Genomic DNA, 24,854 nt, shown 5'->3' on the forward strand with positions numbered 1-24,854 from the left:
AGGGAGATATATTTTTCAAAAAGAAATATTAACGGAGAAATTGTTTTCATCCGATTGGCCGTATTCTGGACCCTTTGTTTTTGATACATCTTTCATATCCATTTTCTTTGTACGTATCCTAAATTATTAGAATTTCCTAAAAATCACTAAAATAGAAAGACCTGGCTTTGAGAGGACCCGTGGACGTCAGCATCCGCGGTTTAAGTATAGTTGAACCATGGTTACAAGTGGGGAAATGAGGGGCAAAGATCCTTCTTTTTCTTCTTTTTTTTCGTTCTGTGTACCTTTTCTAGTCTGTACCTGTACTACCTACATATGTAGGTATGTGCAATAATGTATGTATCTACTCGTAAGTCTATAAGATATGCCAAGGTATGGGAAATGGTAAAATGGAGAGACTCGGACAGAGTCGCATTTAGTCTGGTAGGGTGTGATTCCGTTACACTAGCTGCCGGCGGTGGATTATCATTTGTCTGCCCAACGGCGGCAAATCAATACGACTTGTAATCTAGACAAGATGGATCTCTAGATGGCAAATGTAGAGTTGGAAGGCGTATTGGAATACGCCTTTTTTTTTTATAGGATTTATTGTTCCAGAGCCCTTTGACTAACCTGAAGACATCAGGGCTGGGGTTTTTATCGAAGTACATAAAAGTGTAAACCGAGGCTCGACCTTGAAAGGTTCCAAGGTTCAGAAATACATAGCAACCTTGAAGGCTGGCGTCATCCTGTATTGGAATGACCATACGATCTTTAAAAGGTTCATTGTCCTTGATATAAAGATCAAAGACCACATATGTAGTACTCCGTATAGATATATAGATGTGCCTGGAATGTCTGGAATACAAATTATTATCCACATCAACACAAGAACATCTAAAGATCATAAAGCAAAAACGCAAAAAGCGGGCCCCTGGCAATCATCCAAGCCGCGTGGTTGGAACCGCAATACGGATTACGCTGGTCAAGGTATACATACATTTGACTAAAAAGAGGCTGCTCCTCCTTTCCTCCTCTTTGCATCTCTCCTTGAATCCTTCTTTTAAATCTTCTACCATGAAGGTGAGTTTCTTTCGTTTCCGAAGTATTACCTAGTATCGTGTTAATTAATCCGGTTTCGAAAAAAAAATAGGCCTTTAGGCGATCCTTGAAGGGGAGAAAGATCCCAAACACCATCATATCTCTATTACACCCAAGTCCGCTATTGCGATTCTACCCCGAAAAAAGTGAGTTGGTGCAAATTCGCCAGTTGTGTTGAATTCGCCTTTTAACCCCTCGCCCCTCCTTGTCCCACTCCCGACTTGTTCTTGGCAGTGGCTGACCGCATTTCCCAAAGGTAATCAAGGCGCTTTACGACTACCAACCGGAGCCGGGGACCTCGCAGGAATTGGCATTCAGCAAGGGAGATTTCTTTCACGTTATCAGCAGGGAGGACGATTCGGATTGGTACGAAGCGTGCAATCCGCTGATCCCTAGTGCTAGGGGGGCTTGTGCCCGTCTCCTTTTTTGAGGTTATCGGCAAAAACGAGAGGGATAGTGGGGGTTCCGGCGAATTGTCCAAACACCACGACTCAGGATTCTCCGACCGCGGTCTTTCCCATCCAGATTCTTCCACCAAGAACGGCGCATTCAGAATGTCTGCACTCAAGGGTCAAGGCGCCATGGTCTATGGAATTGTCCAGTACGATTTTCAAGCGGAGCGACCCGATGAATTGGACGCGAAGGCTGGCGAGGCCATTATCGTCATCGCCCAATCTAACCCCGAGTGGTTCGTCGCAAAACCTATCGGTCGTCTCGGTGGCCCAGGCCTGATCCCCGTTTCTTTCATCGAATTGCGTGATATGCAGAGCGGGCAGGCCGTCACCGACCCGCTTGACGCGGTGCGACGCGCCGGTGTTCCCAAGGTTGAGGAGTGGAAGAAAATGACGGCGGAATACAAGAACAGCAGTATCACACTGGGCAAAATCGAGGGTCATGGCGGTGGCAATATGATGGCTGTCACCTCGGGCATGGAAAAGATGTCCATGGGCCACCAGAGTCAAATGAGTCAAAATGGCAATGTTTATGTAGGCGAAATATCTGACTCCCATTTGCGAGTCAATTTACTAACCGTCGATGCGCTTAAGCAGGACCACCAACGTAATGCCAGCAAGGGAACTTTGTCACAAGTGCCTGTGTCACAACAGCAGGGCCACCAACTACTCGTCCCCGTTTCCGCCTATATTCCGCGCTACTGTTTCGATAACGACAAGTATTGGTACATCATCGAGGCGAAGATGGAAGATGGTCGCTGTTGGGAGCTGTCGCGTTACTACCACGATTTCTACGACTTCCAGATCGCCCTTTTGACTCAATTCGAAGACGAAGCTGGCAACCGTGGCCGTGGACGAACCCTCCCTTTCATGCCCGGCCCTGTCACCCACGTCACGGACGCGATTTCCAACGGACGGCGCCAGAATCTGGACGAATACATTAAGAAGCTTCTGTCTATGCCCCCGCATATTTCGCGTTGTCAGCTTGTGCGCGAGCTCTTCTCTCCACGAGAAGGAGACTTTGAGATCGACCCCAATGCGTTCGGCGAGGACGCCCGGTTCTCGGGTGGATCCCAGCACTCCGGCGGCGTGGACCCCCAACAAACCGTGTCGCGCCAGTCTTCGCAGCAGCAAATCAATGCGTCCACCGACCGGGTATCCCAACAGCGTGCCCCAGCACCCACGACCTACGCCAATGGCGGCCCGCCGCCAATGAACCGCCAACCTAGCTCCATCACCCAGGCTTCTGGCGCATCGGCCAACAGCGCGATGAAGGTCAAGGTGTTCTTCCAGGATGACCTTATTGCGATCCGCATCCCATCTGGCGTGAGCATGCAGCACCTCAAGGACAAGCTATGCGACCGGTTGAAGATCCAGGACGAGATCGTTGTGCAGTACCGTGACGAATCCTCTGGCTCCTATATCGATCTCTATACCGATCAGGATCTGGAGAACGCCATGCAGCGGAACACCAAGCTGACTCTCTTCGTCAGCATCGCATAAAAAGCACTTGTTTCTTTCCCGGTGTTGCGGTCAACGATAGACTTGCCCATGATTTCGTCGATGAGGTTATTGTCAGCCTCATCTTAATGTTTGCCACGAGTAAGGTTGGTGCATTGGAGTTTTGAAAGATGCATGGTTATTCTCTGATTTGATTTCTTCTTTTTCAAACTGGTCATCAGTTCTTTGAGCGATTTCGCATGGTCCATGAGGACGAGATCGCGGTTTAACGAATCTGATGCGAGATGTACGGCATGGTTTCCTTTCTATCTGCCTGTTTTCTTTTTTTCTTGATTTTTCTTGATTTTTTTGTTCCTGCGATGTCGCATTATGTGCTTTCTCGTTTTCATTTCTGCCTCGATTTCGCATCAGATCTACATCTCATCCTATTCTGGATCATACCCCGGTCTGCCTGCTTCTGTGTTGTGTACATATTTTTTTCTTTTACTTCTCGTGCATATACCGGGGCGGCCTCTTCTCATGATAATGGCTCAACCGTGGTGTCTCACGGGCTCTTTCTGTACCAAATATAAGTCTTGATAAACTACAGTTTAGAAAAATTCGTGCCATGCCATAATATAGAGTCACGTGATTCTGTCATAGGTACTTTTTCCGACACTAGGATCGGAATCTATCGGTTTCCCACTAGACCTTCTGATAATTAGTTCAAGAGTTGCAGGGGCTGTATATATATTGTGTGTCTGTTGTAAATCGCTATCTATAGCCCGGACCCTACCCGCCACCACCCCGAAGGCTTTCCGGAGGAAAAACAAATCCTTGCCCCCAATACAATACCTCGGTTAACGCCTTCGCATTGCAACCGCTCTCCGCCAACTAAACCCGACGTCGAGTCCACCGTCGCAACACATATAACCTCCAAAAAAAAGGACGCCAATGAGCCGCCCATCGGCAAAGCTATGCGCGGAGTGCTTCCCGAGCGCGCTGCGGGCGCCTCGGGGCCTTCGGCCTACGACGTTGGCGGGTGCCGCTCGTAGATCCTATGCTACGGAACAGAGAGCACTCAATACACTACGACGGCCGAATCGATCTCCGCTGGTACATGTGTCTTCGGAGAGGACCCGCCCCCAGCTGGCTGTTCAATCACCGAGGCGGAGTCTGGCTACAGTCTCGGACGCCGAGAAGAACACCACCGCCCCGGCGCACGATGGGCCCATGCGGGAATATGATGTGCGTGTGCAGGAGGGGAGACTGAGGGATGATGAGTATCAGAGAGGTATGTTGTGGCCAACTCCGGCGCAAAGTTCTAGGCTGACATGCGCGCTCAGGGATTATCCAAAATCTACAAGACCTCTTTGAAGCGCTGAAAGATTACAACCCGCCTAAAGTTGTTCACCCCAAGCCCGAGTCTCTGGACCCCCGGCAAAAGTCATCCTTCTTCGGGTCTCTGTTCGGCGGCGGCGCGAAGAAGAAGGAAAAGTCTGTTATCCCCGATAACCTTCCGAAGGGGCTGTACATGTATGGCGATGTCGGGTGCGGCAAGACTATGTTGATGGATCTGTTCTTCGATACACTGCCGCCGAATATCAAGAACAAGACACGCATTCACTTCCACAACTTCATGCAGGACGTACATAAGCGCATGCACGTAGTGAAGATGAAGTATGGAAATGACTTCGATGCGCTGCCGATGGTTGCGGCCGATATTGCCGAGCTCGCGGGCGTGCTTTGCTTTGACGAGTTTCAGTGTACGGATGTAGCCGATGCAATGATCCTGCGACGGTACGTGTGCTCTCTACGGACAGGATCTTATCAAAAGCCCCAGCTGACAAAATTCAATAACCAGGCTTCTCGAGATCCTCATGTCCCACGGCGTCGTTCTCGTTACCACATCCAACCGTCATCCAGACGACCTGTACAAAAACGGCATCCAACGTGAATCCTTCATCCCCTGCATCAACCTCCTCAAGACCGATTTGAATGTTATCAACCTCAACTCCCCAACAGATTACCGCAAAATCCCCCGGCCCCCGGCTGCGGTCTACCACCACCCGCTGGGCGAGGACGCACAGCAGCACGCGGACAAGTGGTTTGAGTTCCTGGGCGACCCTATCAATGACCCGCCGCACCCAGACTCGCAGATTGTCTGGGGCCGCGAAATCAAGGTGCCCGTGCCAGCGGCAAGGCCGCGCACTTCACCTTCCAGCAGCTCATCGGCAGTGCGACAGGCGCGGCCGACTACCTCGAGCTTGTCCGGCATTACGATGCGTTCATTGTCACGGACGTGCCGAGCATGAACCATACCCAGCGTGATCTGGCGAGACGCTTTATTACCTTTATCGATGCGGTATATGAGAGCAGGGTGAGTAACGAGCAACGTCCCTGTTCATTGTCTTCTTTTAGTCATGCAGCCGATTAACAATCCACATCAACAGGCCAAACTAGTCCTCACAACCGAAGTCCCCCTAACGAACCTTTTCATCTCCGAAAACGACGTAAAGAAAACCCTCAAAGGCGACGGCGACCACTCAGATCTCTCCGACGCAATGCGCAACCTGATGGACGACCTCGGCATGTCTGTCCAAGCGCTGAAGAACACGTCTATTTTCAGTGGTGATGAGGAGCGGTTTGCGTTTGCGCGTGCGCTTTCCCGTCTTTCTGAGATGGGAAGTAAGGAGTGGGTGGAGCGTGGATTGGGGCTTGGAAACACGCCTGCACAGAATAAGGAGGAACACGACGCTTGGCAGAAGACGAGGAGTCATTGGAGTGAGGATAATATGTAGATTATGCTTGTCCTCTTTGCCTTTCTTTTTTGGTTCAGACGCTACATTGTGCTATAGAGAGATACCTGTGCACATAGATCGAGTTTGGCGTATATAGCATAGCTTTTGGAATTATCATCCCTATGGATTGTTTAAACAACATATTTCCAAGGTTGGTACATAGATCTGCCTTAATTTAATTCTCCAAGCCAGTTCCCCACGATACATCCGTATATTTGATATATTTGAAATACTCGGACATGATTTCCACTCTGATATCAGGTGACGTCACACTTCTGGTTCTCCAGGATAATCCAAGTCCACTAAGAAGCCCGAATCCAGTCATAAATTCACGTCATTGGCCACCTGCAATTCGACGTGACCCCACTATCCAAGTGCTTATGCCTTATATTGCCAGTGGGAACTCGCCATGATCGACCACCCAGACAGCACAGGCAAAGGGTAACAAGCTATATAGCTCCACCTCCGTGGCTGCAGGGTACTGCCCCGCCAATGAAAAGGGTGCAATTCGCAATACCTCTTGTCTTTCTTTACTCCCTTACAGGTTCTCCTGTCGGCATTGGTTGGTAAAGCGCCCGGGTTATGGGGGTAGGTCATACTATGGTCATTCTTGCAAAGCGGCTTACTCCAGGCTGGACTTGATGACTTGGGTATCCGCTTTATATAGTAGTACAATTCCATTTCGTTTGTAGATGTAACTGGGGGAATTACATCATTGAGGTCGTACTTGGGGGGCTGCGCAGTGATCAGCTTGGTTTATATATATAAAGTGGGAAACACAGCTTGATACATACACACTTCGTCTACTCTTTCCACCTCTTGGTATCATTGGTACCAACCACTCATACTATGGCAACCAATCCAAACTCCAAGACCGCAGATGGCAAATATGCCGATCTACAAAAGGACACCGTCGACATCCAGGACAAGCAGCACATGACAACCGACCATGGCGTCAGAATCTCCAACCCAGACCAATGGCTCCGCGTTGTAGACGAAAAGAAGACCGGGTCCTCACTCCTAGAAGACCAAATCGCCCGTGAGAAGGTACGTGCACGCCCACATCCATCCATCCACACATACACCAATCTATATCCAGACAAGCAACTAACCAACACTAGATAACGCGCTTCGACCATGAACGCATCCCAGAGCGTGTAGTTCACGCGCGAGGAACAGGTGCCTTTGGCAAATTCAAACTATACGAGAGCGCCGAAGACGTAACAACCGCCAGGGTCCTGACCGATACCAGCCGGGAGACGCCGCTGTTCGTGCGGTTCTCGACTGTGCAGGGTAGCAAGGGCAGCGCGGATACGGTGCGCGACGTGCGCGGGTTCGCCATCAAGATGTATACCGCGGAGGGAAACTGGGATATTGTCGGGAATAACATTCCTGTCTTCTTTATTCAGGACGCGATCAAGTTCCCTGATGTTATTCATTCTGTTAAGCCCGAGCCGCAAAACGAGGTGCCGCAGGCTCAGACTGCGCATAATAATTTTTGGGATTTTCAGTATATGCACTCGGAGGTTACGCACATGAATCAGTGGGTTAGTATCTCTTGTTCCTGTTTGGGTCGTTGTTGCTGACGCGGTTCGTGGCAGATTATGTCCGATAGAGCTATTCCGCGGTCCTTCCGGATGATGCAGGGATTCGGCGTGAACACCTTTTCCTTGATTAACAAGGCCGGCAAGCGTCATTTCGTCAAGTTCCACTTCACCCCAGAGCTAGGTGTGCACTCGCTGGTCTGGGATGAGGCGCTGAAGATCGGCGGCCAGGATCCCGACTTCCACCGGAAAGACCTAGGGGAGGCGATCGAGGCAGGACACTTCCCGCGCTGGAAGTTTGGCATGCAACTCATGCCCGAAGAGAAGGTCGACAGCTTCGAGTTCGACCCTCTAGACGCCACGAAGGTCTGGCCCGAAGAGCTAGTGCCCATCCGTTACATCGGCGAGATAGAACTCAACCGCAACGTCGACGAGTTCTTCCCTCAGACCGAGCAGGTCGCATTCTGCACGAGCCACATTGTGCCCGGCATCGACTTCTCCGATGACCCTCTCCTTCAAGGCCGCAACTTCTCATACTTCGACACGCAGATCTCGCGACTCGGACCGAACTGGGAGGAACTACCTATCAACCGGCCAGTATGCCCATATATGAGCCTAGTCAACCGCGATGGACAGGGTAGACACCGCATCACAAAGGGAAAGGTGAACTACTGGCCGAACCGATTCGAGGCCAACCCGCCCGCGACAGCAGAACAGGGCGGCTTCGTCTCCTACCCGCAGAAGCAGCAGGGCGCAAAGAAGCGTGCGCTGTCCGATAAGTTCAAGGAGCACTTCAACCAGGCCCAGGTATTCTACAACTCGCTCTCACCGATTGAAAAGATGCACGTAGCGAAGGCATTCTCCTTCGAGCTGGACCACTGCGATGACCCTGTCGTCTACAAGCGCATGACAGAGCGTCTATCAGCGATCGATCTAGACCTAGCCAAGACCGTCGCGAAGAACGTCGGTGGTGACACCCCCCTGAAATCGCCAAAAGAAAACAAAGGCAAAAAAGCCAAGGGTCTGAGCCAGCTTGAATTCATGCCGGAGAAACCCATCATCGCGACGCGCCGCGTTGCCATCCTGCTTGCCGACGAATTCGACTTCAACCAGTATACCACGATGAAACAAGCTCTTAATGAACGCGGTGCGTTTGTTTTCACGATCGGTGCGCAGCGCCAGGGTGTGACTGCCGAGTCTGGGCAGAAGGTTATTCCCGATCACTTCTATTCTGGGGCGCGGTCGACGCTGTTCGATGCGGTCTATGTGCCTGGTGGAAAGCACATCCAAGCACTGTTGAAGAATGGAGTCTTTAAGCACTGGATCTCCGAGTCCTTTGCTCATCTTAAGGCCATTGCTGGTTCTAATGAGGCTGTGCCCTTTATTGAGGAGCGGATCGGGCTCCCTGAGGTCGAGGTTGCGCAGAGTGGTTCTCCGCTAAAGGAGTCATATGGTGTTGTTACGGGCTATGGAGATGCGGTTTCATTGTTGAAAGTGGGCACGGTTGGGCCTGATGCGAAGGGTTTGGCTGAGCAGTTTATCTGGCATATTTCTCGACACCGTAACTGGGCGCGTGAGTTGGATGGACTTTCTGACCAGATTGCTGCTTGAATTAGTGCTTTGTGTGAAACCAATTGGATATGTGACCATGAAATTGTATGAAAACTTTCTTTTGTTCAAGCCACATTTCAAAGGTTCTATCCCTTTTTGTAAAACAATCTCAATCACGAATTCAGAGTTGTATAGGTGGATGTCACATTCAGATGCTGTGATACAATGTGTAAGTGGTAAGCCTACATTCTTCGGCTGATCTGCAAAACAGAAACCCAACCCACAAGCTCCTGTAAGGCTGGGGTAATATTTTCCTGGTAGATTCCAGGCTGTCAAGGTCCTCTGGCAGATTCTTTTGGGCCTATGGGGCAGCAGCGCTTAGTAGTTATGCCTAACCCTCCCCATATAACATACCCCAACCGCCATTAGCAATGATACACCACAATTACAGAGACACCGAACCATTTAAGCCCAATGAATTACCAGAACCCCCTTTAGTACTCAATTTCCCCGCATACCGCATCCCCATATCTCATAGTCAAAGCTACCTGGTAGGCCACGTCTCGAGACGGAGAGTTACACGGCGGGAATGTTGGACCAGCCATTGCTTTCTGAACCAAGACTCTGGAAGGCAGAAGTATTCACAGTCTCGCAGCGGAAAAATGTCCCTTTCGTAAATGACAAGCTACTTTTCTGGACTTTTGTTTCGTTCCGTTTCATTTCCTTCTGATATTGAGTCTCCGCAGCCATGGGGCTTCATCTATCCCGCTCGACACGGCTGAGCGTTGTGATTGGCATATCAACATGTTTCTTTCTGGCTGAGATCTCACGTCGGTTGCCCTCTTTCTTGTTTTTGGTAGTAGTTGTTTTTGGTATGAACGTCGATGTGCTGATACCGGGCTAGTGGGCTTCTATACCCACTCTATTGCTCTGATTGCGGATGCTTTCCACTATGTAGGCGTTTTCAGGTGTGGAGTTGGAGATTTTGTTGGCTAACATACATCGCAGCTGAATGATTTAGTTGGGTTCGTTATTGCTCTTGTTGCATTGAAGGTACAGTGTGCTCGGTTGTGTGGTGGTTCTGGTGCTGATGTGAAATGTAGAAATCCGAGCGCAGTGACTCGCCTAAGGAACTTACTTTTGGTTGGCAGCGGGCTCAGCTGCTCGGTGCCTTTTTCAATGGTGTTCTTCTGTTAGGGTTGGGTATTAGTATATTTTTGCAGTCCATTGAGCGATTTATTGCCCTGCAACGTGAGTGCTATCGTCCAGACTGGATGTTGATCTCCTTTGATAATAACTGACGGTGCATCTAGATGTGCACAACCCCAAGATGATGTTCGCCATTGGATGTGTCGGATTGGGCCTGAATATTATTAGCGCAGTCTTCCTTCATGGTAGGGTTCGTGGGATCATTGTTCCATATCACGCTGACAGTATCCAGAACATGGACATGGACATGAACACAGTCGTGACCATAGCCTATCACCCACAATTGAGATCCCAGTTCTTCACCTCGGCGAAGAATGCCATGATTCTAGCACCAAGGTAGGCAGCAAAATTTTGAGAAATCCAACCAATGGATATAGGCTGACACAGCTTAGCATGACGATCACGAACATCTTCATTCCGAAAAGCATCATTGTGCAGACTATCATGGTGGCCACGACCACGGTGATCTGGGTATGATGGGAGTAATGCTCCACGTCATCGGCGATGCAATAAATAACCTGGGCGTCATGGCGGCCGGTCTGATTATCTGGCTCGCAGCACCCCATACTGGCCGATACTATGCCGATCCCGGTGTGAGCATGTTCATTGCCATTCTCATTATTCTGTCATCATTGCCTCTGAGTAAGTGTGGTTCCAGCAGAGATAGCTAAGGAAATAGCAAAGCTGACACTTCTCCAGTGCGCCGAGCCGGGATGATCCTGCTAGAAAGCGTGCCCACAGGAGTTGATATGGGCGATGTCAAACACGACCTAGAAAAGGTACTTCCACCTTCATGTCCACCACCTATTTATTTCATTCCTAACAATCACAAGATCAAGGGCGTCGACTCCATCCACGAACTTCACATCTGGCGCCTCAACCAACAAAAGACCCTTGCCTCAGTGCACGTTGTGGTGTCCGACGACTCTGTCGAGAATTTTATGAAGACAGCCCGGGTGATCAACGAGTGTTTCCACGCCTATGGAATCCACTCAATTACACTACAGCCCGAACTATTGGAAGTTGACGAGGTTTCCCATGAATCTTCCCGGTGCCAGGTTATCTGCGGGACGGTGTGCGAGCAGTTGACTTGCTGTGGATAAAAAAAAAGGAAGTATTATTGTCTTATGCCCATCATGTCAAGATGGCCAACTCTTCACATCAACCAGCCAAGTGGCCGAGCAGTAACTCAGCCATCTTATCTTCCTTGGTCTAGTGGTGATGATTTCCGCTTGTCATTAACACCGATAAGCGCGGGAGACCGGGGTTCGATTCCCCGAGGGAGAGGTTTCTTTTTTTCCCATTCTTTTTATGTTTTATTAATATGATTATTGAATTAATATGTAGTGGATAGTGTTTTTAAGGAGAGCCTTGTTAAGACTAGCATGTTAGACCTAATATGGATCTCGGCATAACAAAGGAATGCCGATTAAACCAGCCAGTTTACTTTGCAAATACTCCAAGATCAGGAAAATTGAGTTAAGTTCTGTAGCAAGATATAAGTCATACCTGGAACCAGCTTTTGCAATAGTGCGCTTTCACCAGTGTCGTGTTTTACAATCAGAGCTCTGAAAACTGGTTGATATTGGACTGAGTGCATCCTCGTTATTATCCTGAAGCTAAAGGAAGGACGGAACACGTTCAATGTCTCCGGATTATCTTCCTGGATATCGATGGCTTTCGCACTTGATTCCTGGGGAAATAAACGACCGAAATATATCAGCCGAGGTTCCTCTCAATTATACCTTGAAACCTCCACAAATTGCGGTATCGAAGTAGCTTGACTGCGTACAAAGAATAGCCTGGCGAGCTTTGAAAGTGATCCCTTGACAAACGGATTTTCATGCCAGAGAACTGCCCTCATAAGAGCGAGTCTCGCATCATGCCCTGAAAATCAGATCGCGCCGACGTCGTGTGTCTTTTCAGATGCCTTGATTTTAGTCTTCAAGAAAGAGGGAATGAAGAACCTATGTGGCCTTATGTTTCCAACCTCAACTCTTGTTGGACCCGTGGACATGTTACTATAACTATGACACCTAGATATCGGATGAACATGCAATGGCCAATACAAAGATCAAGAGGGGAATGTCGTAGCAGTGGTACCAGGGGTGAGCAGCTTAAGAACTTTTGTCAATTTTTGTCAACATTAGAGAGATGTATAAAGGTGTACAATATCACAACCTATCGATATTGAGTAACTCTGAACGGAATTACTCCGCGACCCATTCCTTAACCAATGAGAACTACATGGTTCTCTTCCCACACGTCTGAATGGAAAGCAAGTTCCGATTCCGAGATAGTGATGTAGATCACACAGATTGTGTGCGGGGAAATGTGTAGGACGAAGAACTGCCTTGTGTCTCTCTTTCCTCTTTATATATCCCAGTTTACCCTCCAAAACCACCAGAGGTATACCCCGCCCATATTCTATTTCAATTTCACTCTTCAATATGACTCGTAACTGGGAGAGCCAAGCGCAAAAAGGCAGAGACATCTTGAATAATTCCATTCCGAAACAATGGCTTCTCCGCGTCGACAGGCTGCCGCCAGTCTCGCAGGAAAGTGTGGTGGACTTCCCCCGGAAAAGCGGGTTGTTGAGTGAGCGTGAGCTTATCATCACTGATATGTCGGCCACAGCACTGGTGACCGAGATGGGCAATGGAAAACTGAGCGCGGAAGAGGTGATGGTTGCATTCTTGAAGAGGGCAGTGCTGGGCCATCAACTGGTGAGACCGGGGGACCCAGCTTTGTATTTTCAGCGTTGACAAGGTTGTTAGCTCAATTTCGCAACGGAATTTATGGCAGATGAGGCAATCGCTTGCGCCAAAGAGCATGATGAGTACTACAGACGCACTGGGAAGCTGGTCGGGCCTCTGGTAAGCCTATGTACCTACCTGTTGAAGTTTATAACGGCAAGATTCTAATGAAATAGCATGGCATACCAATCAGCGTGAAAGAACACATATCAATGAAGAACCGGACATGTAACACAGGATACGTAGCTTGGTGAGTAGAACTCCACCACGACAACCTACACTACTGACAAGCAAAACAGGGTTGATAAAGTCACCACGGAAGATGCCCTTCTCCTCCAACTCTTATCCAAAGCCGGCGCCATTTTCCATGTGCGGACCAACCAACCCCAGTCACTGATGGTACGTCGACACATTTCAAAGTAGTGGTATATCTCATAACTAACACCACCTAGCACCTGTGCTGCAGCAATAACATCACCGGCACGACATTGAACCCACTCAATCGCACTCTAAGTCCAGGCGGGTCCTCCGGCGGCGAAGGCGCCTCAATGGGCTTCCGTTGCGCACCACTAGGGATCGGAAGTGATATCGGCGGATCAATTCGCTGTCCCGCAGCATTTTGCGGTGCGTATGGCTTCCGCCCTTCCTCACTGAGGAACCCGGTAACAGGGCTTAAAGTTGCTGCTTCGGGCCAGGAGACAATCCGCGGGGTGGTGGGTCCGATGGCTAGTTGCTCGATTGAGGATCTAGAGCTGTTCCAGCGAGCTGTATTGGAGCAAGAGCCTTGGGATATTGAAACGTCGCTGATGCCTGTGCCGTGGAAGACGGCCGATCCGAAGCGGGATATGACTGTGGCTATTATGTGGGATGATGGGTATGCCGTCAGCCAAATATATGTCTGCTGACAGTGTGTGCTAATCCATTTTCAAGCTGCGTCCGCCCCCATCCACCTATCACTCGCGCTTTGCGACATGCCAAGGAGAAGCTGGTAGCGGCAGGTGTGAAAGTCGTAGATTGGAAGCCGTATAAGCATCAGCATGGTTGGGAAGTTATTGTAAGTGCCAATTGTTCTCTGGGCATGCACGCTATTACGCTAACATGGCTCAGCGCGCCCTATACTACCCTGATGCTGGCAGCAAGCAACGTGAGCTACTTGCCGAGTCGGGCGAGCCAGCACGCCCACTAACCGATTGGGCTCTCTCCTATAGCCAAAGCATGCCTCTTTCTCACCCGGAGACATGGGCCTTGCATGACCAGCGCGATATCTATAGAGACGAATACCACGCTCTGATCAATAGTCGCGGTGTTGACTTTATTCTCTCCCCGACATATCCTGCTGCCGCGGCGGTGATGGGTGAGTCGCAGTATTGGAATTATACTGCAATTTGGAACTTGGTGGACCTGCCTTCTGTAGTGTTCCCATCAGGGATCACTGTGGATCCTAAGGTAGATGTGTTGACGGAGGAGGACAGGAACTATGTTCCCAGGGATGAGGTTGATGAGAGGGAATGGCGGAAGTACCAGGACCCGGAGAGATACGAGGGCGCGTCGGTGGGATTGCAGATTGCTGGGAGGCGGTTCAAGGACGAAGAGACCCTAGCGGCGGCCAAGGCAGTCGAGGAGATTGTTAGAGAGAAAAGGCACTTGAAAATTTGAGGGGCTTGGGAATGGATACAAATTTCTTCGTTTTTTAACATTCACACGTCAGCTATGTCTCTTCGTAGCAAAGACCATAGCAAGCGGCGTAGCAGTTTTCACTTTCTTCCCCTCAAAGGCCCTCTCCATCTCATCCCAAAGCGGATTAATTTCCGACTCTGATACACTCGGTGTCGTCCAGGTAGATGAATAGCCCCTAAACCAGTCACAGTCCTGCTCATCCATCCAGTCCGCATCATCTTCCTCCCAAACAATCTCTTCCCCATCCCTAACCTGGCTCTCCCCGATTCGATCATTAATCTTAAAAGCCTCAATAGTCCCTTGAGCATTAACATACAACCTCTTCACCCCCTCCCAATCCTCCACGGGGAACCCTAAAGCCTCAGTCCCAGAATTCAAGATCCTCAGCGCATGATCAAGCATCGGGTCATGAACCTCACCCGCATAAAACGAACAAACAGCCACCCAGGCCCTCTGAGCCCTCTCGTTCCCAACAATGCGCGGATAATTATAATGTGTAATAACAAGCGTCCCACCCGCGCGTAATTCCCGTGCAAACTCCGCAATCGCAACATTCGGCTTCGTCCAGTGGATACACTCGCATGCCATGATAAAGTCGACCGAGCCAGACTGCACAGAGCTCCTTTCGGCACTTTCCTGCAGGAAACGGAACCTGGATTCAGGCAGACAGGATTCCTCAACTAGGACTCTGCGAGCGAGTGCGGTGTACCCGTCGTTCGGGTCTGAGACGATCACTTCGTTGAAGCGGGGAGCTAGACTTGATGAGACTATTCCACAGCCGGCGCCAATGTCTTGGGCAACGGACCAGGCGGCGTGGGACTTTTGGGAGTGGTAGGTGAAGGCTTTTTCGAAGAAGGAGGGTGGGTAGATTGGGCGAAAGGTGAGGTAGTCAGACCAGTTCACGCCTTGGTTGGGGTTGAAGCCGTATTCTCTGGTGGTTGCGGTTTCGCATGGCGTTCTTGACGTGGACATTTGGGAAATAATTGAATAGTTGGAGGTGACGATGATGATTTGGTTGTGCTAGGGGCAATAGGGGGTATTTATAGGTTGTCTAGTTCATGCGAATAGATATTATTTCGCCATTTGTCAATTGCAGAGCTGAACAGAAGTACGGGGACGAGAGAGTGCGTTGTCGTTCAGCCGAAAATGAGACCCGCTAAAGAATCTGGGTTGATGAACTGGACTGCCTCTATTCGTCGAACTTTGGGAATGTTAACGTCTTCCAATCATAGGGGTCCTGATGGAGAACTTCGATAAGATGTCGTGCGAGATCTCGGAGAACATCGGTCACGTCGATTTCGGATCTCGGATTTCTATCCCATAAATCCTCGTCTCTTTTATGTAGGCCTCGTCACAGCTAGATCCATCACATAGTTGTTTGAAATACTCCACATAGAATGTAACTATGCTCGAGTTCTTCTAACTTCAACTCCCTCGAGCCCTGCTGAACGGTGGGGCCGGTGGAGTCGTGGAGCTGCCCCTGTGGGTGATCTTCAATAGTGCCGCTGTTCGATCTCCTATAAAGGATAAAAGTGAAGATCCAAATGTCGAAACCAGTAGACATAGTAGTTTCTTTTCATTTTTATTCTCTATATACTTTCTATAGGTAAGCGGAGTTAACTGAAACCATCCAAGCGCGGACAATCATTTTCCTATCCCAGTATCTCCACCAAACTGAGCTCTCAAATCCTGTAGTGACCTAATCTGGCCCCCATCCGCCCCAAAATTCCCAGCATCCAACCATTTCTCCAGGGCAGTCTTTAGCGAAGCATCCCACTCATCTTTCAAGATAGAAAACCAAGCCGTATCCCTATTTCTCCCTTTAACAATCATATGCTGTCGAAAGACCCCTTCAAATGAGAATCCCAAGCGCAAAGCCGCACGTCGTGAAGGCTCATTTAGCGAATTGCATTTCCACTCCAATCTCCTATACCCAAGATTGTGGAAAGCATGCTGGGCCAGGAGATAGATCGCCTCTGTCGCGCCAGTCGTGCGCTGGAGCGCACCCGAGTACAGTACACTCCCGATTTCAATGCCCAGGTGATCGGGGGTCATACGCATAAAAGAGAGATATCCGATTGCTTTCCCGAAAGTAGGAAGAGAGTTACGCTTGTCAATGACTGCGTAGAAGAATGGATCTGTTGAAGTGGATTTCGAAGAAATGCTGGCTTTGAAGGCTTCGGCATCTGCGTACGGCCCGTCGGGCAAGTAGTCCCAGAGGGCTTCTTTTGCTGGTTCAAGTCCACCGGTGAGGGTAAAGAGGTCGTCGGCATGCTTTGGGGAGAGTTTCTCGAGAAGAATTGTTCGCCCAGGGATTGTTTGGCTCGTTGGTAGTAGAGCTGGTGTGAAGGGGACTAGTGGGCCTTGTGGGCGTAGTGATGCCATGTTTGGGATTTTATTCTCTTTGAGTTACTAGGTAGGAATCGAGAGCGATGCGAGGTCTATATGGTATTTTCTTGATGTTTAATTCCCTAAATGCTCTCACCCAAGCACTATGTGTGAGTCACGCTAGAGTGATTGGTTGTGAACCCCGAGATCCCGTGACAGTAGGGTTTCGGTAGAACGTGATAGGTTGGTTGTCCGAACTATATGATCCAATTCAAAGGATAACAGGGATTATTTGAGAGTAATATGAGCAGAACAAAGTACACATTGGCTCATAATGGGGTCAATTTTGCAAGAAAGCTCGCCATTAATTACATTTCTGTGGACTACAGCTCTTTATCAAAATAAACCAGTTTTGCCCCTCTTTGTGTATAGCAAATACCACAAAAAGATCAGCTGAAATGCACCAAAACACATGACTATCCCACTAAACAATTGAATACCCAGGTAGTTCAAATCCGCACTACCATCGGAGCCAATTGTAGCGAGCGCGCCTGCTATTGGTGGGCCCACAAGAGTCGCAAAGCTACTCAGGCTCTGCGCCATTCCAAGCCAAGTTCCCAGGCTCTTGGGGTCGGGACACACATGAGTGAAAACGCTCGGTGGAAGAGGAATCAAAGCCCCGGAGATACCACCTGTGATTTGGGTCAGAATAGAGCACCGATGACCCAGACAAAGGAACCTCACTTACCATAGAAGGCCGCAAAAAGAATAAATCGTACCAGATTGTCTGCACTAATCCAGCAAATACACAGAACACCTGACAGTACACCGCAAATGATCCAAGAAACCATCGACCCATAATAGTGAGCGAATAGAGTCAAGACAACACGGCCAAGAACCGAAGAAGCCTGGGAAATCATCAAGACATTAGAGGCCATTGAGCGCGACGTGCCCAGTTTCGTCTCCGCGTAGGTTGGGATGTAATAGAAAGGGGTGATATAACCGAGGTATAGGAAGAAATTCCCAATAGCAAAGCTCCAAAAAGGCAAATCCTTGAAAGCGCGCAAATCAATCAAGCTCCTGCGCTGGGTGGTTTTAACCTTCACTGCATGTCTCTCCGGCCACAAAAGCATAATAGCAGCCGCGATGAAAAGCGCCAACATCAGGAACGCCATGAGACGAACAGTCCAGGAGAACCCCACCCTCGGTATAAGCTGGTTGAACATGATAGTGTAGATGATGCCCCCGACAGGCGCACCGCTACTCGACACACCTAACGCAACAGCCCTTCTTGTTGTGAAAGAACGGCTGACCAATGCAATAGCGGGGACATAAAGCAATCCGAATCCGAAGCCCACGCAGACTCCCTGGCTTAGGAATATGGCATAGTACGCATGTGCAAGACTGAGCATCATTATACCAATTACACCTAGGATACTTCCAATGAGAATCATGGTCTTGTTGTAGCCGAGGTCGAAGAGTGGGCCAGATAGTAGCCCGCCGACAATAAGGAGCCAAGACTGGATTGTTCCAATCCAGGCGATGTCGGATGATGTTGATGATGGGATGTAGGTGAGTGCATAGTAACTTTGAAATGACCCAAATGCGAGATTTAGACCCCTGAAGGGATGTTAGCTTTGTTATTCGATTTTAACTCGAAATGTACTTGACATACCAGACATTGAAGAATATAAAGAAAGCACCGATAACTTGGAGACAGCCGTGCACTTTACTTTTTACAGCAAAGGTAGAGGGTATTTCGGACGACTCTTCATCTTCTGTGATATGTGCTAGATCTGTGGCCTCAGTATCAACAGGTGCCGTTTGGCCTTTCTCTGAGAACATGTTTAGCGGCCTCGAATAAGTTCAAGAAATATTATCAAGACTGTAGCCAGAATCCAAACAAATTAACAGAAAGTCGAGACCCCTCCAAGTTATTAGTCAGTCGATATATTAGCACCCGTGGACTGTCCACACTGCCGTGTTTACCGGCGATGCGGGGTGAGTGTCTTCAGAGTAACAACCCACCAGCTATTTTGAAGCATCACTATTGGAGTCAATCCTAGATAATATTTGTGCGTCATTTTGATAACTGGGTCAGTACAGAATTATCATGTTTACCAGGATTGAGTTGTGCCATTGGTGAAATTGTGCTAGATAATCGCGGGAAGGTGCGATAGTTTACCTCGGCTAGAATCTACCAACCGGTACTCTTATAACATCATGAGCAGTAGTAAAATCATATCTAAAATACCATAGGGATATATTTGAAGAATAACTCCATTGGTGTAGGTCTTGCTTCAGAATGTTCAGTACACTATAGCAACCATTAGAACTAGCACTCTGCTGGGAATAGTATCGTGGACAACGGAACCATTTCCGAAGAAGTGGACTCATCGATTGAACTAATTCGAGTCTACTACGTACAAACAATAAAGCCTATAAGTTCCCAGAATATTCAATGTCACATATGTATAGGTCTAAAGGAAGCATTGCCTATCATGTCAAATTTCACTGCTGTGACCTATGAAAAACCAAAATTTCAAATCATCAACTAAAACTTCAATTCCTTTTTTTGTTTTGGCATCGCTGTCTGTTTCTCTCTGCCTCTTCTCTGACTCTGGGGTCTCACTGCGTGTTCTGCTAGAACTATGGGTACTACTACCCCCTGTAGAGAGCAGCTGCATTTTAAGATCCCCCGTAAATTCGATATCCCGTCCGAAGTCACTTAATTCGTGTCTCTTTTCCTTTCCTTTCCTTTCCTTTCCTTTTCTTTTTCCCTTCAATCCCCTTTTATCCAATTTAATTTATTTGCAAGGCGCCAAAAATAAACTTGTGAAACCCCAGCGCTTAGCAGATTCAACTTAGGGCAAAGTGATCTGCGGATTTCCAGCCAGTCCAAACGATCAACTAACCGCTATAAATCTACGAGCCCAATAGAAGTCAAAGCTATTATACGTACGATGAGCCTCAGCAGGAACAAATGCTGAATTTAAATCTAAGGGACCCCTGCCAAAAATCAAGATTATTATCTCCTTTCTCCTAACCTGCTCGCCGCATCTCTCTTACTCCCGTAATCAAGAACAAGAAATGATTCGCCTCAAAGCAATCCTCCATATCCTCATCTTCCAAGCCATGGTCTCTAATCATTTATCCAAATAGTCTCCGACACAACCCTCTATGAATCCCCTGCCCCGACCAGGGCCGCGGCTTCTGGTGCTGCAGCGTAAACGGTACGAATTGCTGCGACAACGCCGTTCGCCTAGATATGGGCCAGATGATCAATGTCTCTGTGACATCACTCACATCTGAGGTCTCCTTTTCATCAGGCTCATCCGAGTCCTCTCTCTCGTCCTCGGTATCCTCCGCCTCGTCACAATCACATACCTCGTCAGCCTCATCGCCTTCGTCGACCAACGCCAGCACTGCCGATGACGAAGATACTACATGCAATTCTGGCTCAAATGCCAGCACCACATGCCCAGCCTCAAAAACAACAGCCATCAGCGCCGGACTTGGGGCTGCATTGGGCGGGTGCCTTCTGATCGCTGTTGTCACGATGCTCAATGCAGCGGCGAATCTATAGGAAATTTTTGCGGCAAAAGAAGGCGATGATTGATGAAGTTGCTGCTGCGAGCTTAGCGCAGCATTTGGTTTACCCTGTTTATCCAGAGAAGGAGAAGATGATGTTTCCGGCGGAGTTGGGGCCGCGGGATACGCGTATTCATGAGATCGAGGTGAGTCGGCTTAATGAAAAATGAGATTGTATATGTTAGAAGATGGGTTTTAATTTAAAGGTAGGGATCTGTGCGGTGATTGTTTAATTGATGAGTTATACGAACTTTGTGCATAGATTTCCAATTTTAGCGGAGTCTGACGTTAGAATGGAGAGTTGCCTGCGAGTGTCGATGCCTACCAGAATAGGCCTAGGATAAAAGCCTTGAAAAGGGTATGGGGTATCAAATGAAGTGCAGTCATTTTTTGAATCATCATCAAATGGATTAATTCCAACGATCCAAAACAGAGCGCATAAGTACATCCATCAACACACATGTCCAGGTATCTGGAAAGAGAGAACAGCGAGCATGAAGAGCAAAAAAGAGCACTATCGTGACAATATTTCCATCATAAAAGAAAAAAAGAAGATTCAACACCTGATATCTCAAAAGAAAGCCCAAATCCAAGAACTCCACGAGAGCCAGGAAAGCCAAGATAAAAGGCCAATCCCAAACAAGGAAAAAAAACGGAAATTAATCTGATAGAAAGCACAAGAAGAGACCATCGTGATCATCTACTTGCGCCAGAACATAGCTTTTCCGATGGTCCTGCCAGCACTCCAGCGAGCCTCGGCAAGTTTATCCTTGAAGGATGCACCGCCGCCATAGCGCACAGGACGGGAGGAAGCCGCTCCAGATTCAGAGGAAGCAGCCGCACTCGAACCACCGAAAGCGCTGGGGGCAAAGTTTGTCATGTTACCCGCATCGAACTTCGTCTTTCCTTCAACGATTTTCTGAACAACGTTCAAGATGGCATAGGTAGTAGAACCAATAGCACGAATAGCAGCGAGGACAGCGACAGACCACAAGATGATAGCGAGGTAGATGTTCGTACCACCGGCGTCAACACCGTAGATTTCGGACACAGCCATGCCGAGGACTACGTTCGCGACCATCCAGATGGATACCATGTAAGTACGGACTGCCCGGTAGTAGTCCTCCTGCAGCTGAGAGTCTGATGGCGGGGGCTCCGGGACCTCAAGGCGATCGCGGAGGTTGCGGAGGGCCGCGTCGTAACCGGAGTCAATATCGAGTTGTTCGGAGGGCATCTCAATGACGACAGTTGAGCCGTTGATGGTCTTTGCTGCTCCGAGATCAGTGTTGATCACGTTGTCACCTTTGGTTCCCCAGGTTACGTCGTGGGTGTTGCAGAAGGCGTAAACTTGGAGGATGCAGATGTAGCTGGGCATCAGGAGGAAGTATTGAATGGAAGAGGTAAACATGTGCCACGGATCCAGGTAGAGGAACGAGGTGTAGAAGTAGAGGCCAACAGTTGACAACATGGAAATTACGATGTTCATCATTAGGCCGTCCCCGACTTCCATGTCATCGCTTCCGACACCAGCACGTGCGAGTAACTCTTTGACCACTAAGAAGAGGGCGCAGAAGACAGTGTAGAACATGATAATGGCGTACACAATGATACCAGAGAGATAGAGATTTTTGGCACTAAAAAGATTGTCAGTTAAGTCACAATTTATGATGAAGTATTATGGACTCACCCTTGCGGTCGATTACCCAACGAGATTATAAACTGCAAACACATAACCAGAATACAAGCATAGCGCAAAACAATGAAGATGTATTTGCCCATGTTGTGACCGAACGGATCAAGCTTCTCATCAGTCAAAGAGCCAGCAATGAAGTAGAAAGCGAGGTAGAAGTTGGCCTAGAGAAAGTCAGTGGACGTCCCAAAAGGAAAAGAAAAGATAAACCCACAAGACCAAAGTAAGTAAAGAGCAGGTTAAGGAATTGATAAAAGAACTCGATATGAAGCAAGATCTTCCGGGCAAGAGTGTGATCTGTCTTCCAGATCTGCTTGGCATTGAAAATCGAGTAGACAGCGGCAAAGAAAGCACCGTTCAGCCATCTTCGGCGCTGGGAGATGAACTCAGGGACCGAGTCCGGCACATCAGTTTCTCCAACAGCGTTCTTAACAAACTTCAACACCCATCTCTCTTCCCGCTTGGCAACCAACTCCCAGCAGAGAATACGATCTTCAGCCAGGTACATGTTGGCGGTGAAAACATCTGCATCTTGACCGTGGAGTGTTTCACCCTTGAAATATTGGTTGAGGGGGCCATGGCCATCTGCGTCGTTTTGCAGGGCAAAGAACCGATAAGCACTAAGCGCACCAGGCAAGACAGTAATGTAACCGAAGACCGATTCGAGAGGCTTGTCGAGAATGTTGGACATCTTGTATTCGAAGTTCTGACTTGCCACGAGAGGGTTGAGTAGACCGAGCATGTTTTTACCCTTGGCAGCCTTGATCTCACCAGCAGCGCCGGCAACATTGGAGTCCTGGTCGAATGCCTTCCACAAGTGGTAGAGGGCCATTGGCTCTGGTCTAGTTCCAACATCGAGCAAAATACAAATGTTGGGTTGAAGGGCACGACCGAAAGCATTGAAGAACCATCGGTGGGAGTTCAGCTTCTTCTTGTTGTGTTCCTTCAAACAGAAAATAACCTGGCACGGCACAATTCCCTTCTCAGCACCCTTGAACTTGAGATCGTCGTCAAGCGAGACCTGGGTGGTGTACTCGTACACGTGTGCCTGAACTTCCTTTTGGTTGACAATATTCTTCGCAATACCCTCCTGGTAAACACCGAGGGCGGCCAATGCATTCAGCGTACGTGGGTGGACTTTCTTACGTCCATCAGCGACAATACAAACAACGATCTTCTTCCATCCATCACGGCCCCAAGTACGCGACTTAGTGCGCGAGCAAAAGTGGCTGATATTCCGCATAACACCGTGCATGGTACGGGTGAAACCAATCTCATCTTCGTTGTACATGGTGATACAAATAAACAGCTCTGTCTCGCGAGTCGTACTGCCAATCTGCTGGCGAAGCTTATATCCGCGTTCGCCATAATCGTCCGGATCGGATGTGACAGCGGTATATCGCATGTGTGTGAACTCCCGCTCGTCGCGGCGAGGCAGGAAGCTGTGAAGAATGGTCGGAATTTTGCACTCCAAAATAAGCTCGCCGTTGACCAGCTGAACTTCCTTTTTGGCGACCTGCTTGGATCGGACACCGCGACGGCCCTGCTTGTCGGGTGCTGGGCCATAATGGAGGTTGGGATCCAGAACGTGCGATTCATCTTCATCATCATCGAGGTCGACCTTTGACATGGCATCTTTCTCGTCTCCCAACATCGTCGATTCGCTCATGAATGATCGGACGCTACCGCGCGAGGTGTGGTGAATTGTGCGGCCATCACCGCCGAATGGATCTTCACCATGGGCATCTCCAATATCGATGCTTGTATCCACTGTTGATTTCGGCCCGGAGAACAAAGGCGCTGGAGGCAATGGTCGATGGGGACTACCCCCATATCTTGAGCTGGGTGTACCGGGCCTCGGGCTACCGTTTATATCAGCGCGTTCATATCCAACACTTGACACGGACGGTGGTCGGATGTGGGATGGGCTCCATGGGCGAATTGGCGATCCTGTGCGTGGCGGAATAGATGGGTAAACAGAAGTGTCTGCGAGGCTTGCTGTGGGAGGCGGGATACTGGGTCCACTAGCCAAGCTAGATGGTGGACGCGAAGGGGAAGAAACGCTGGGCATCTCGTAGTAATGATCATAGCTTCGGTCTTGTCCGGTCCTAGAATCGCGCCCTCTGATGTTAGTTCTTGGTCTTGGAAGACGTTCCATTTTGCCTCGAAGCTGGCAGGAAGAGGGCCAATGTGGAGGTGAAGGTGGAGTGGGGACGGAAGGGTAAACAATATACTGGAGTGCCAGGTATACAATGTTTACGGGGAGGATGATCGACCAAACAGCATGGAAGGAGTTGGCTCGAGCCCAGCAGCAATGCCATTGACCGGCAATTGCCGAAGGCGCAATTTCTCCCAGCCTCACCTTCACGCCAATGAAGGGGTTGGATTTGGTGGTGCACATGGTTCCGTCGCGAGGGAGACCACTGGAATGTGAAAACGGACAGAGTCGAGAGGGAATTGGGCAGTACATACGGAGTGTGGTCATAATCTGGGTCATAATGAGAAGGCGAAGGAGCCCTATGACTACTAGCTAAATCATCGGCGCCGTCACCGCTTGGCAACAAGCGCATAGTTGCTCCATTGAGACGCGAGGCGTTGGTCGGAGACTCAGGATCGGACAGATAGGAACCCGTGTCGTGGTTGAGGTATGCGGGCGGCGCGTCGCCGTAATTGGATGGCGGATGGTTCATGATAGAACGTGGAATGTGGTGTCTCTCTTTCAACTCAATGCCTCA

At 49.1% G+C, this 24,854-nt stretch overlaps 10 protein-coding genes across 10 annotated transcripts; 6 read left to right on the top strand and 4 right to left on the bottom strand.

Annotated features, from left to right (window-relative positions):
• Positions 1–1,056: 1,056 nt before the first annotated feature.
• Positions 1,057–3,035, top strand: N7519_010840 (phosphatidylinositol-3-phosphate-binding protein BEM1; the record flags this gene model as incomplete). The annotated part of the gene is made up of 4 exons (XM_057297613.1): positions 1,057–1,062; positions 1,133–1,226; positions 1,250–1,446; positions 1,512–3,035. 4 exons carry the CDS (start codon positions 1,057–1,059, stop codon positions 3,033–3,035), a joined length of 1,821 nt encoding a protein of 606 aa, XP_057145495.1.
• Positions 3,036–3,926: 891 nt separating this feature from the next.
• On the top strand, positions 3,927–5,773 carry N7519_010841 (AFG1/ZapE family ATPase; the record flags this gene model as incomplete). The annotated part of the gene is given in 5 exon segments (XM_057297614.1): positions 3,927–4,266; positions 4,319–4,772; positions 4,837–5,161; positions 5,176–5,352; positions 5,426–5,773. The coding sequence occupies 5 exon segments, from the start codon at positions 3,927–3,929 to the stop codon at positions 5,771–5,773; spliced, it is 1,644 nt and encodes a 547-aa protein (XP_057145496.1).
• An 849-nt stretch (positions 5,774–6,622) lies between these two features.
• Positions 6,623–8,928, top strand: N7519_010842 (Catalase mono-functional heme-containing; the record flags this gene model as incomplete). The annotated part of the gene is made up of 3 exons (XM_057297615.1): positions 6,623–6,820; positions 6,895–7,320; positions 7,375–8,928. The coding sequence occupies 3 exons, from the start codon at positions 6,623–6,625 to the stop codon at positions 8,926–8,928; spliced, it is 2,178 nt and encodes a 725-aa protein (XP_057145497.1).
• A 688-nt stretch (positions 8,929–9,616) lies between these two features.
• On the top strand, positions 9,617–11,180 carry N7519_010843 (putative di-, tri-valent inorganic cation transporter; the record flags this gene model as incomplete). Its single annotated transcript, XM_057297616.1, has 9 exons — positions 9,617–9,740; positions 9,773–9,822; positions 9,877–9,921; positions 9,972–10,119; positions 10,182–10,262; positions 10,310–10,413; positions 10,470–10,719; positions 10,777–10,856; positions 10,911–11,180. 9 exons carry the CDS (start codon positions 9,617–9,619, stop codon positions 11,178–11,180), a joined length of 1,152 nt encoding a protein of 383 aa, XP_057145498.1.
• A 1,347-nt stretch (positions 11,181–12,527) lies between these two features.
• On the top strand, positions 12,528–14,489 carry N7519_010844 (putative glutamyl-tRNA(Gln) amidotransferase subunit A; the record flags this gene model as incomplete). Its single annotated transcript, XM_057297617.1, has 7 exons — positions 12,528–12,803; positions 12,855–12,953; positions 13,010–13,083; positions 13,133–13,232; positions 13,286–13,707; positions 13,764–13,887; positions 13,941–14,489. The coding sequence occupies 7 exons, from the start codon at positions 12,528–12,530 to the stop codon at positions 14,487–14,489; spliced, it is 1,644 nt and encodes a 547-aa protein (XP_057145499.1).
• A 48-nt stretch (positions 14,490–14,537) lies between these two features.
• On the bottom strand, positions 14,538–15,482 carry tpcM (methyltransferase tpcM; the record flags this gene model as incomplete). The annotated part of the gene is made up of 1 exon (XM_057297618.1): positions 14,538–15,482. One exon carries the CDS (start codon positions 15,480–15,482, stop codon positions 14,538–14,540), a length of 945 nt encoding a protein of 314 aa, XP_057145500.1.
• Positions 15,483–16,154: 672 nt separating this feature from the next.
• On the bottom strand, positions 16,155–16,895 carry N7519_010846 (GNAT family N-acetyltransferase; the record flags this gene model as incomplete). The annotated part of the gene is made up of 1 exon (XM_057297619.1): positions 16,155–16,895. One exon carries the CDS (start codon positions 16,893–16,895, stop codon positions 16,155–16,157), a length of 741 nt encoding a protein of 246 aa, XP_057145501.1.
• Positions 16,896–17,578: 683 nt separating this feature from the next.
• On the bottom strand, positions 17,579–18,683 carry N7519_010847 (uncharacterized protein; the record flags this gene model as incomplete). The annotated part of the gene is made up of 2 exons (XM_057297620.1): positions 17,579–18,458; positions 18,514–18,683. The coding sequence occupies 2 exons, from the start codon at positions 18,681–18,683 to the stop codon at positions 17,579–17,581; spliced, it is 1,050 nt and encodes a 349-aa protein (XP_057145502.1).
• A 1,423-nt stretch (positions 18,684–20,106) lies between these two features.
• On the top strand, positions 20,107–20,424 carry N7519_010848 (uncharacterized protein; the record flags this gene model as incomplete). Its single annotated transcript, XM_057297621.1, has 1 exon — positions 20,107–20,424. The coding sequence occupies one exon, from the start codon at positions 20,107–20,109 to the stop codon at positions 20,422–20,424; it is 318 nt and encodes a 105-aa protein (XP_057145503.1).
• A 705-nt stretch (positions 20,425–21,129) lies between these two features.
• Positions 21,130–24,809, bottom strand: chsB (chitin synthase class II; the record flags this gene model as incomplete). The annotated part of the gene is made up of 4 exons (XM_057297622.1): positions 21,130–22,063; positions 22,117–22,283; positions 22,334–24,542; positions 24,592–24,809. The coding sequence occupies 4 exons, from the start codon at positions 24,807–24,809 to the stop codon at positions 21,130–21,132; spliced, it is 3,528 nt and encodes a 1,175-aa protein (XP_057145504.1).
• Positions 24,810–24,854: the final 45 nt, after the last annotated feature.

Source organism: Penicillium mononematosum (assembly GCF_028829835.1).
Source record: "Penicillium mononematosum strain IBT 11891 chromosome Unknown utg000005l:1.0-9366267.0:1.0-9372171.0, whole genome shotgun sequence".
Lineage (NCBI taxonomy): Eukaryota > Fungi > Ascomycota > Eurotiomycetes > Eurotiales > Aspergillaceae > Penicillium > Penicillium mononematosum.